The sequence below is a fragment of the Corvus cornix genome, chromosome 1A (genome assembly GCF_000738735.6).
Source record: "Corvus cornix cornix isolate S_Up_H32 chromosome 1A, ASM73873v5, whole genome shotgun sequence".
NCBI lineage: Eukaryota > Metazoa > Chordata > Aves > Passeriformes > Corvidae > Corvus > Corvus cornix.
In genome coordinates, this window is record NC_047057.1 from 54,729,222 (window position 1) to 54,742,316 (window position 13,095).

General features: G+C 35.2%; 1 protein-coding gene across 1 annotated transcript in view; it reads left to right on the top strand.

Annotated features, from left to right (window-relative positions):
- Positions 1-7,833: 7,833 nt before the first annotated feature.
- Positions 7,834-13,095, top strand: part of IGF1 (insulin like growth factor 1) — a 51,676-nt gene continuing 46,414 nt past the window's right edge. Inside the window, exons 1-2 of the mRNA XM_010410451.4 lie at positions 7,834-8,141; positions 12,409-12,565. Coding sequence (XP_010408753.1) covers positions 8,079-8,141; positions 12,409-12,565 — 220 coding nt within the window. The 5' untranslated portion in view covers positions 7,834-8,078. The remainder of the gene's footprint in view (positions 8,142-12,408; positions 12,566-13,095) is intronic.

The following is a 13,095-nucleotide window of genomic DNA, read 5'->3' on the forward strand; positions in this document are numbered from 1 at the left end:
TTGCTTTCACCCCTATAACGTTATGAAAAATGAAATTCCATGCCTCCTTCTGCAACCAGCACAAAACCACACCAACGCTGAATTCTGCTCTGCCTTATTAGTGGAAACGTGATCTTGTGTTCACAGCTGATCTGGCTCAGACTTGTGTTTCTGAATGACCTCGTCCCATACATGTCCACTACAATGACTATAGGCACATGAAAAAAGTTATGCTAAAATATGAATCATTCACCAAAAGACAGAAAAGTATCAAAAAAAAAATCCCAAATAAATCCAGCATTGCAAAATATAGGTAGATACTGTGCCAGTATGTACTCTTTCCTTTGTGTCAAAAGGAAAAAGAATGGAAATAGAAAGTTATAAAGAATGAGAAACCTTTAAAATCAAATACTAAGCAAAGATTTTTGCTCCAGTGGTAAAATTTGCTACACAACCTGCTATGCTTTTCAAATCTTAGAGTGTTTTGAAACACTGATGATGTGTGATGATCTCAAAACTGCCCCAGTATTCTGTTCTTTACAATAATGCTGATCCTGTTGCCCATAAAAAAGAAAGCTTTCAAATAGAAACATTCTTTTAAAGAAGCAGTAATACTCTTTGATGTAGGAAATATCCTATATAACAAAAAAAAAGCAAGAAAAATAAAGATTTAGGAAACTGAAAATGATAGCTGTAAAGTAGACATAGAAACAGGAAAGTCCTGTTTAAACAGATAACAGAGAACATGAAGTAAATATGTTCTCCTTCTCAATCTCTTGCTAAAATTACAAACAATAAAACAAAATAGCTAAAGATTTCTCTTCATCATTAAAACTTCTAGCCCATGATACTTGCCCCTCTTTAAAGAAGTTAAAACACATTTTCTTACTTTCTTACTTCTTTCTTTTTCATATAACAAAACCTTTCATATTAATTATTTCTTACTTTGTTGTTTTGGTTGGATTTTTTTTAATTTAAAATTTCACATAGCACTGAAGGAAAAGAGGTTGAACTATCACAGAAAGCATACATAGGATTCAAAATGAGCTTGCCAATCTTAAGGGGTAGTTACCACCTATTAGCACCAAAAGAAGTCCAGTCAGCACTGCAGGTGCTCATTACCACTGAAAACCACCCCAGCCAGTAACCTCCTTGCCAGAAAGGGGCTTTTTTTCTGGACAGGGGCATGGCTCAATTCATAGGCAGGTTCAAAGACTGGAAAAAATGTCATGCTAATGAGTCTGCAGAATCAGGACCTTATTCTATTAACCAGTCATGTGTCCCTATTTAGACTAAGGACTAAGTTATTAAATTGTTCCCTTACATCTCAACTAATACATCAGCTAGGCATTGGTGTCTGCCACTTCATGGGATGCAGTTCCCTTTCCAGTTATATCTGACTGTTTTTAGAGATGTTACTCCTCACTTACCCAAGTTTAAATAACAGCCTTGCTTTTTTTAAGCAGCAAAGTAACGAAGCATAAACTTTTATCGTACCTGATTGTACTTGTATCGTACAACAATCATTCCAGAAAAAGTTTTGTGAAGTAGGTCTTTGACAAGAACACTTGTGAATGGTGTAATAGAAAAAAAATAAGAAAACAAGTAAAAGGAAGCATCTGTTTGGGAATTCTTCCAGCTGTGCTTAACACATTTGGAAGATGACAGAGACATAATATGTGCAGGGCTAACATAGTAGCTTGTCACTTCCTATAAATATACAGAGGTGTTCTTTCAGCCATGATAACATTTTCCAAAAAATACATAATATGGCTTGCTCTGCTTTCTCTCTCTGAGTCTCAAAGTACCTAAAGTAACTATTATTCCTTCCTCACAGACAGGAAAACATGGAACTGATTGGAGAAATTACTCAAGTGGCTCAAGAAATTCAAAGGTAGAAACTATAATAAGAGCCAAGTTCAATGAAACCATATTTAAGATCTGTTAGAGACCAAAGGTGCATTTTTGTTTGTTTTAATTCATTCACATACAGGATGCCCTGAAACCCAGAACCACAGGTTTGCAAAATCAGTCTCAATGGCCTAAGCTGCCACCACCTTCCAGAAAAACCTAAAACCACATCCAATGGCAAAATAACATTATCAAAGCAAAGCAGATAAAAATAAAGGGTGTGAAATACTTCAAGCTTACTAAGCAGATATTGCTCAGAACCACAAAATCCATACATAAGTTAAGAAAATTCTCCTATAGTTCAACATACTTCATATTTTAAGACAAAAATAGGGAAAGGAAATCAGAATTGGTCATTTGATCAGACAATTCTGTTCAAAGCGACACTTGAGGAGATGGTTCCTATATCCTACTGCTACAGTATAGATTGAAGTCTGAGCTTAAAATGACACAGTCAAGTCTGTAATCAGAGAAGAACTCACGAATTAGAGTCAATATAGCTTTTTTTTTGGAACAACTTTCGCATTCTGTGGGTTCTTTTTAGTACTTAAATTATTCAGCAGTTTCTTAATGAAAGCATAGTTGACCAAAATCTAAGAATCGTAATGAGATGAGGTTGTTTATGGCTTTAGGTTAATTTTTTTTCCATTAGCTTTTAATGTCTTGTTCAAAATAAACCAGAGTATCATTGTATCAATGAGCCAAACTAGAGGGGATTGATTTATCTGTAACTTCTATTTGAAGAAATAATACAGAAAAATGTCAGTGAGGGAGGTTAGCATCTGAAGGTGCAGAACATATTGGCTTCAGTCCACAGAACACTGTATAAATTTAATGGGATAAGCCCCTTCTGAGTAGTAAATCCTGAGAGTGAAGAGAAATGAACCCAGAAGAAATTGTCCAAAGACATACAGTAAGAACCAGAGTAATTGTAAATTAAATAAACTAAAAATGGATGAAGCAGATGTTCTGTTTTTTTTAGAGACATCTTATTTCATCTCCAAAGAGAGTTTGCTTATAAGTACAATAAGGAGTAGTTTCTGAAGCCTCTAACTTATGCAAATACTCTTCAGGCCAAGATAAAAGAGATAGGTATTTTTATCATGTACTTGCATTGTTTGCTTTGTACGGACATACACAACCTGCTTGTCATAAAATTTACAGTATTCAGTTCTCGTTATGGTTTTTCCTAAGTCAGCAAATAAAAAAAATATAAAAAAAAAAAATCACACATGGGCATTGGCATTCCAGTGTCTAACTTACAGAAAAAGCAAAATACCATTAAACGTATGTGCTAGACCCTTTTTTGTAAAAATCTGTGAGCACAGATTTAGCCTTGACGCTAATGATGACTCAGGAAAAAAATTAATATGGCTCTACATTTCACACAAATGTGGAAGAAACAGTCTAGGAAATTAAGGGAATATCTAAGGTCATGCATTTTTCTTCCTGTGATAGAGGCACTTAAATGACTCAAGGAAATCACCCTTCATACACATGTACGTTAGCAGTTGCCCATCCCAATTTCCACTTATTTTACTTTCTTTCTATGCATGCAAGGATAGAGTTTATGCAGTCAGAGCTCCTAAATTTCTTTCTTTACTAACTCTGACTTTGTGCTGCTTTTAGGAATAAGAAAGTAAGCAACTTTTTTGAGCAAAGATGACCTATTCAGGGCTTAATATTGGGAAAGTGAGAGCAAGACTACAAACAGCTAAAACTGGGAATTTCCAGTTTAATGGAAAATGCTGGTATTTTGATTATTCTGAATCAGAACAAACTATTTCAAAATTTCCCACAAAGCAGAAATCAAAAAAAAAACCCTAAAAAAATGCTTTCAAAAATGTTGAAACACATTTTGTTTGAACTTTTCAGTTTTGTTTATATTACTTTTCATATGTTGTATTTTTGTTTTAGTCATAGCTATAGCTCATCTCATGTCAATTAATGCGTAATTTCCTTAATATATTATAATTTTTAAAAAATGAATTGTTCAAATTGTGAACAATTATATCCAATAGTTGATGCATATTTCACTTGTGTAGGAACATAAGATCAATATCTGGCTTTGTATTATCACACATTTTGTATCTCAGCACATTTGTTTCTAAAACCAGAGAAAACCCCATGTTAATGTAAAGATATTCAAAACAGTAGCTACTTTAATTTATGCTACACATTAAAGTGATGAAATAATTTTATTTTTTTCATCACAGCATTCTCACTATACACCTTCAGTTTACAAGTCCATGGATTACTTTTGAGCTGTTACTAACATTGATTTTTCTACCCCTGCCACCTATAAGTCATAATTGTGGACTGAGTTTCTCACACATCCAACCTGCTTTGAAACACTCATTCTTTTCTTGATCAGCAAATACAAAGGATTTCAGTTTATGTGATCCTCTCTAAAACTTAATCATGAAGCTTGCACTCTCCCTGTTTTGCCCAAATGAAAAACTGTTTTTCATGGCACTGCTCTCTCCATGGTGTCCCTTCAATACTGACAGTGTAATGACAGCTCAGATTTCATGCCCTCATGCTTCCCATCAAAATTTTTATTTTCATTTCATCTAGTGATGATGCTTCTTAGGTCACCATTACAAAAGGTATTTGAGGGTTTTTTTTTAAAAACGTTCTTTAGCGCAAATCAATTAGCAAAATTCTTTTTCTTGACTTCCCAACTTTTAACTTGATGAAAAGAATTCTCCACCATATACTTGACTAATCGCTAACTTCAACACAGAATTCCATATTAATAAAATACTCCCCTTCATCTTTTCCTCCAAAGACAAACTTGTCTCTGCTATTTTATATAATGAAGAACAGCTGTTTGCCAGCTACTGTGTTTATTGTCTTCTTCCATCCTCTCCTAAACCTTGCTGTCTGCCCTATCACCCTCTCGGTGATATCTATTACAGTGGTTCTATCTTCGTTTTCTATCAGAAAACTTGTAATCTCAGGGTAAAAAATCTAAACAGCTACAAATAATTGCATATAGGTAAGAGTGATCTAACACAGAGGAATGTAAGACAAAAGCAAGCTGGTTCAGGCTTTTTCAGGCATTGTGGCAATGTTCCTACCTTTTAAGAAAGGATTGAAGTAGGGACAATATATTAATTAGGATAATTGCTTATTTGTATATTTTTTATCATCTATAAAACAGAGTTATCCCTGGAAAAACTGATACATGAGCTCTATAGCATTAGAGCATGTTAGTGAAATCATGGGAGAATTAAAGTAAAAAAGATGAGGATCAGGACACATAAATTCCTAAATACCTGATTACATCTCTCACACATTTCATATATCTTTGTGGCTACTATAGTACTGAAGGTTATACTTAAGAAGCCAAAGAAGGATATATATGCTACTGCTTTTTAATATATAATAGCTATACACATACCAGTTAGATAACTTTTTCTGACCTGGACAACTTTTTCAGTACTTTGAAGAATACCATAAACTCTGGAGTTTACAGGTGTATTTTATTCAAGGGAATGTATGCAACTGCATAAGTGTGCAGTCATACAGTACTTTATTTTCAGTAGTTTAAAAAGTTATTATATTTAACAGGGGAGAAATGAACCAATCTCCAGTAGTTAACTGACTGCTATACTGACTAGAATATTACCACCAGCGTAGAAGCTATATTTCAGGAAAGTAGTGATCCCCAGATGAGGGATCTGATGATCGGACGATGACCAGAGTAATTTTTAATTTTCTGTTAAAAAAAAATGGAATAACTTCTTAGTAAAGATAAGCACTGCAATAAGCCTAAAAATCACTAATGGAAACCTTTCTTGAATCTCTTGTTTTCCTGCCTTTTCACAACACCACTTTAAAACAAGAACCAGAAAAGAGAAATGAAGTGCAACAGAACCTTAGGCTGGTCAGGTGCATTGAGGAAAGGTGTTGAGAGTGGCTCTGTGGAAAGAACCAGAATTACCAGTTGTTTAGAGACCCTATGATTCTCTGATTAACCTGACAGCCTAAAGTGGAATCTTTTGCTCAGTGCTGCCCTCATGACCAAGAGAGGCCTGGTGAAACCGAGGAGAAAGCAAGCAGTGAGGAGTGAGAAGAGCGTTTGATGCTCAGGCAGCAGGGCTGTTATGAATGAGTGTATTCCTTCTCTTATTTAGGAAGAAAAAGGCAGAAGTATGTGCACCCATCTGGAGTACTGTAAAAGCAAAAAAAAAAAAAGATAAAGATTATCAGAGCTTTGCAAATTTGTCTTCCCACATTCTTCTCTAAGGCTAGTGGAATAAGTGATGCATGTGCTACGAGTGGCAGCAGGCTTCATCAAGCCATGCGCAGAATGGTGCCACCATTCCATGACCTCTGAAACGCAGAGGGGAGAATAAACCAGACCAGAATATTAAAATACAGCACCTGCAGTACAAATATGTATTAGAATACTTGAAATATTAGTATTACCTGTACTAAGCAAACTTACCTCAAAGCCCCCTGTGCTTCTGCCGTTGTGTTACATTAGAAGAAATCCCTTCCAAAGACTAATCAGCTTAGCTAACCATACACTGTTTAAAATTGCACAAAGCAGAGTATTAGCCATTCATAGAGGATGCAAATAACTAAATGTGTCCTTTCTGCCTGGCAAGCACCCTATAGTTCAAGGTGGATCTGAAAACTGAGAACAGATCTGGGCCAACATGATCTCAATTGTTATTTTCAATAATAAAGTACAGCTAGCACCTCAGCATGCAACTCTCACTTAGTGGAAGCGGACAGGGACAAAATGCAATGTTCTCAAACAGCTTTTATGGAAATCATGCACTGTTTGTGATATGTGTTTGGTCTCTGGAGCTGCAGTCTTGTTTAGTCCTCCACTTTTGAATGCCATCTTCCAAACCCAAAGGGTAACAAGTATAAACTATCTATAAAACAATATTACAACTTTATTCTCAATAGCTAAGTATTGAAATGCAAGCATACATTATAAATAGAAAAACAGCTGGCTTGGAGCACATTGCAAGCCACTAACACAGTTGAGGGATTTGAATGACATCATAACCCGTGAGAGCATGTTGCTGGCCAGCTGGTGTTATTTATAATATACTCATAATTGAGGAAAAATAAAAAGGCAGAAGTTAGGTATTGCAGAACTAATAAGTTGAATTCTCTCTTTCCCAGTGTCATTTAAATTGCTATCAAGAGAAATTTTAAGATTACTACTAAAAAGGGGGGGTTGGGGGGGGGAAGAGGGGGTAATCACTTTATAATTACAGCAGCAGATTTAAGATAAACGTCATGGAAGCCCCCCCAAACTGGGCTACTGGTGTTACTGTATTCATAGTACTGTAAGTTCTAGGAAATTACATGATTTCTCCTGTGTGGTTGTTGAAAGATCACAAAGCTATTTTGCCCTATTTACAAGCAGTTCTCAACAATTCTGGGGTTTTTAGCAAATTACAAACTGCTATTTTAGGGTTAATCACACAGAGAGTTGGAGGTTTTAATTGTTACTCAGCATATAGGCGTGCCAAGTTTAATAACGTAAAGACACATTAAGAGAAAAGTAGATAACTGCCTGCCTGCCTTTCTGTACTATATAAATAAAATACCTATGTTTCTATGCATAAATAAAATCTGCATGTACAAAGGTATGCACATGTACAAATATTGCCCATATGTAAGTTTTTATATATTTGAAATGCAGACGCACACACATAAATACAAATGCACACATAGCTACCTGAAAGTTAACCAGAATACATTTTCTTATTTTTCATGGCAGCACAAGCTCTTTTTGTCTGCTAACCCCGCAGTCACTAATTCACATTCTTTTAAAGGGAAAAAAATATGCTTCTGTGCTCTAGTTTTAAAATGCAAAGGTATGATGTTATTTGTCACCATGCCCAAAAAAGTCCTTACTCGGTAACTTTGCCAGAAGAGGGAGAGAGAGAGAGGCAAATGCTCCCCCAGCTGTTTCCTGTCTACAGTGTCTGTGTAATGTAGATAAATGTGAGGATTTTCTCTAAATCCCTCTTCTGTTTGCTAAATCTCACTGTCACTGCTAAAATCAGAGCAGATAGAGCCTGCGCAATGGAATAAAGTCCTCAATATTGAAATGTGACATTGCTCTCAACATCTCACATCTCTCTGGATTTCTTTTTTCTCATCATTACTGCTAACAAATTCATTTCCAGACTTTGCACTTTTAAGAAGCAATGGAAAAAATCAACAGTCTTTCAACACAATTAGTTAAGTGCTGCTTGTGTGATTTCTTGAAGGTAAACCTTTATTACTATTTCAAATAATTTTTTAGTTTTATTTTGCTGTGTATTGTCTGCTTCTGGCTTGAAGAGTATTGTGCACTTTTTAATAACATTATTTTAGAACTGAGAATTATTTATAAATTGCTGAACATGCAATTTTATATGATCTGGAAAATGGCTGTATGTAATAGTTGCAATTACATAGATAACTGTAAGGGTAAACTATTGCAAATACATGTCTTAAATTTCACTTCTATTCAGAGAACTTTGTAATATTTCAGTTATGTCATTATTAAAAGGTCCAATTACATCATTGTCTATATTGTTAATGAATGCTTCTGAAAACAAGAACTTTTAGCTATTTTCTGCAGGTGCAGGGTTTTATAGGAAAAAAGGTAATATTCACATGTTAAGTTTCTGCAGTTTTATTATACACAATTATAGAGAAAATGTTCATGCTTTCTCAAGGAAACTTTTAAGGGATGTTGTCACTGCAGCAATTTTCTGGCAGCATCGTAGCATTTACTTGGTTTTTGCTTTCATAAATTAAAAGTAAATGAGAAGTTCAGTTTGTTTTCTACATTAGAAACCAGCTGCGACTCTTGCTGACCTTGCATATTTGTACAGCTTAAGCAATTGTACATAAAGAAAATGGAAATTCCCTTACATGTTCATCTCCAAGTTTTCCCTTCTAGGGAGGGCTGTTTCAGGAAAGTTTGAATGTGAAGTTTGATGTTATGACCCTATAATTTCTGCACTGTAATATAAACTGTCTTAAGGTAAATTTGACTTCAGTAGGTGCATTGACCTCTGTTTCTGTCAATTGGCTCCAGTCCAACTTTCCATTATCTGCAAATTTATATCCTTCAAGAACTTCTTTTCTTTAATATTTTGCAAGGACATTTATGTCATTGAAAGAATTATCCTATTTTAATTGTTTAGGGCCTAATTATTTTTTTTAGAGGGTCTTACACTTAAAACACACTTATCTCATTCCTTAATGACCTAATTACAGGTCTGTAATTGCAAGGGATGAAATCATTCCCTTAATGTATAAATGGGCATCCTTTCCAATATACTTGAAAGATGAAGGTTTGTTTTTTTAAAGTATTGAGCAAGGCACTAAGAGACATAAAAGTAATGTGCTAGTTCCTCAGCTGTACATCCTGCCAAGCTTCCTTGGAATCAATGGAACATATTGATTTAGGTTAGCATGTAGCCCAGATTCTTTACTCAAAGTTAACAGTATTTAAACCTTGATCCGCTCTAGAGTATATATGCTTTATTTATATAATAATTACTAGTGAATACTGATATTTCATAATAATTACACATTTCTACTATGGCTTGATAACCAGGCCCAACCCCTCTGGAATAAAATGTAATTTTGAATATACAGCTCTTGATTTCTTGCTGTAGCATATACTCTCCAAAAAAATGTTGCCCCCTTCAAGATACTTATAATTATTGCAGATGTTCTTACATGTTACAAAAATGACCAAGCATCTGAAGAATTCTTATGCACAACTTGTGTCAAGTGATAGTTTGTTAAATGAAGGGGACTTACATAGAAGAATTAAGAAGTAAATGAGATGCAGTGTGTTCATATATAACATTCTTTTGTGGTGCTACTCTTCTGGACTACTAAAAGAGGAATGTAGCAAAAGCTGGCTAGTTTACTAAAAAAAGAGGAAATTCCAGCTGTGAAAATATGGTCAGTCATTCTATGCAACTAAAAGAAGTGCTTAACCAGGCTCATCTTGAACCTGTATTCAATTTCCTAATGTAATTAGATGCTTCGATAAACCCCACCCACATGCCAATGCGTTTTCTTTTAAGCTCTCAACTTTCCAGTCAAATTGAGGATAATGTAAGTACTCTGTTTGATTGTACAGAACCTGAAGCAATATTGGATTACAACTCTGTATTTTCTTAAGAATATTCCCCTCAGATATAATGGGGCACTTTGATTTTATCACAAGCATATTGAATCAATTAATGTTGTGTTTAATTAAAATGATGAAGTAAAGTTAAAGTTTTAAACTATGTTTTGGAATTTACTTTTATGAAACAGTACTTAATTTATCAAGTAATTGATTGAACCCTAGAACCATGTGAGCCTGTTTTCTTTTCTGCAAAGTTTTTACTTGTTTGAAAGTTCTTGTCTGTTGTTAAATTTGGAGATAAAGTTAGAAATTCTCTGTGGTTTATACTGTGTAGCCTTTTTTGGCTTCCACTAAAGGAAAAACAGTAGATAATCTGTTTTGTCGTAGTTCAGTGCTGATATTTATCTGAAAATGCAAGCCAGCTGAGAAGTCTTGAAAAATAAAAAATTGTTAAATGTCTAAAATTTATGTTTATTTCTGGACCAAATGTTATACGAGAACAAATTGTTAAATACATAATGTTCTTGTATTTGTAATGTCTTTCAGCTTTCTGAGGCAGTGTGCTAAACAGCTTTCTGCTTTACCTCCTCAGAACTGGGAACCATCTTAAACTGCAGGTGCATTACATTTATCTTATAAATTTAAAAATATGGCAAAGGAAAAAAGAAACTGTTGTTAAGATAGGGAATCATTACAGGAAGTAGTTCCTCATGCTATCATCATTCATTCATAATCTGATCTTTTTCCATCTGCCATTAAAGTCATGTCCACGCGTTCAATCTTGTTGGGTTTTGCATGGCAAAGTTGGTTAAAGACACTTGTGAATGGGAAAATAATTATTCTTTCTTTCTTGATGATATATCATGGGATTTAAAATTATTCATTATTTTCACAGTGGAAATAAGGGGCTCATCCAGCAAGGCACTAAGATCTCTTGCCAAGAAAATAAGAATTCTTAAAAATTATTGACTAAAAAAGGCTCAATACCCCACTGGATCAGATCCCAATTGATCAGAAAATAAATAATTTCATCTCTTTTTCAAAAGTTCAGTGAAGAAATATTAAAGATTAAATGGTCCCTGAAACCCTGAAATAAACTTTAGGGAAGATTAATTATTTTACTCCAATTACTTTGCACTAGATTGCTAACACGCAGCAGTTTTAAGCCAAGTTTAACTGTATGTGGAAGACAGATTTGTAACTTCTTATCTGACTGCAATGCTAATGTTAACCTTGAAAGAGAATGGAATGAAAGTAAATGCAGATTTACACCTTACAAAACTATCCTTTTTGGCAAGTGATCTAAATAAGTTCAGAATATGCATTAAGCACATCACTCAGTGTCCTGCTACTGTACATACATAGCTTTTCCTAGTATTAAAAGAAAAAGGTATCTTCTTTGCATGTTGGGTAAGAAATTAGGTGGATGTAAAGTGATAGAAAAGAACTGGATAAATGGATTGGTGCAATTTTACACCCATTGAGAACTGGCCTTTCTTCAATCATAAGTACAAGAAAAAGATAGTTTGTAACCAAATGTAAATGAGAGAAGAATTATCACCTCTGCGTATGGCCACAGCTGCCTAAGAGCGTATAATGAAGATCAGTGAAGTATAGCTTCTTGCAGCAAGTAAAACTTCAAATCTTTAATGGTCCCACTCATGCTACTGTTAATTTCTCAAATGTTTCCAAATGTTTGTCTGCTAGTAACAGGGGACTGTAAGTGTCACTGAATGGGATCCTCTGCTACAGCTGCTACAGAAGATCCCACATCAACTTTTGTAACTTTGGTGAATTGAACCTTGCAACATTTTTGGGTTGTCCTGGTATTTTCCTTTTTAAAGCAGTTGGAGAACTGTGGAGTACTAATTATGAGCTCTTTTCCTATTGGACCAAATTTCCTCCCAGCAAGTTTAGAGCTGTTTATTCTTGTGACAATGTTGGCTTTAGTTTAAATAGCTCTTCTCCATCATATGCCACTCCCATTTCCCACAGTACATTTGCAGGCACCTGGCATATTCCCTCTTAGCTTATCTGGTCTGAGAAAAAACAATTCAAGGTTGTGTTCCTTATTCCTATTATTCCAGGTTTCCCTTTGTCTGTCTATTCCACTCTTCCACATCCCCCTTTTGCAAAAGCAAATACAAGCCATAGTTACTACAGGGTTCCCTAACTAGATGTGATTGTGACTATTCACCAGAATAAATTATCAGTTTGAAAAATGCATGGACTAGAATGTGTAGGCAGTTGCAAAATCATGGTGAGACATTTCCTGATACCATGTTATTTGTCCAAGAAATCACAGTACATATTCATTTTCATTCACAAGGGTTCAGGAGTCATTTTCTTTAAGACTCTTTGGGGAAATTCTGACACTGCTTTTGCTTCCTTGGCAGGTGAAGATGCACACTGTGTCCTACATCCATTTCTTCTACCTTGGCCTGTGTTTGCTTACCTTAACCAGTTCTGTTGCTGCTGGCCCGGAAACACTCTGTGGTGCTGAGCTGGTTGATGCTCTTCAGTTCGTGTGTGGAGACAGAGGCTTTTACTTCAGTAAGTCATCCCTTTCTTTCATTTAACTGCTAAAAGCTTTCATGTAATCCATTGGAGTCTGCAACTGCTCTAAAGGAGCTTAGCTATAATCATCGAGGCTGCCAACTAGGACTGGTATCCTGTACCTGGAAGATGCTCAAGCCTTCAGTCACCATGAAGCCTCAGTAAAGAATAAAGTTGTGCCTGTGTTCAACCTCTCTGAGTTTCTGAAAAATTTTCGTTCTCAGGCTTGTTATTGTTTTTCACCACTTTCCAGCTGCTGCTATTCCACCTGCTTTATTACTGCTTTCCACTGACCTGTCACTGAAATTAAATTAATGAAAGCACACACTAAACCCAAGACATTCATGAGGCAGAACTACATGTACCTGTTATGTCAGACTACTAGTAAACACTTTAAGTACACACTGTATCATATTAAAAACACACTAAGCTTCAACATCTGGTTTGAAAAAAAAGAAGAGCTGGAAGGCAGCAAGCAGAAAGTTACCATATCCAAGTATCCACATGCTTCATCAGTTAAATACAGG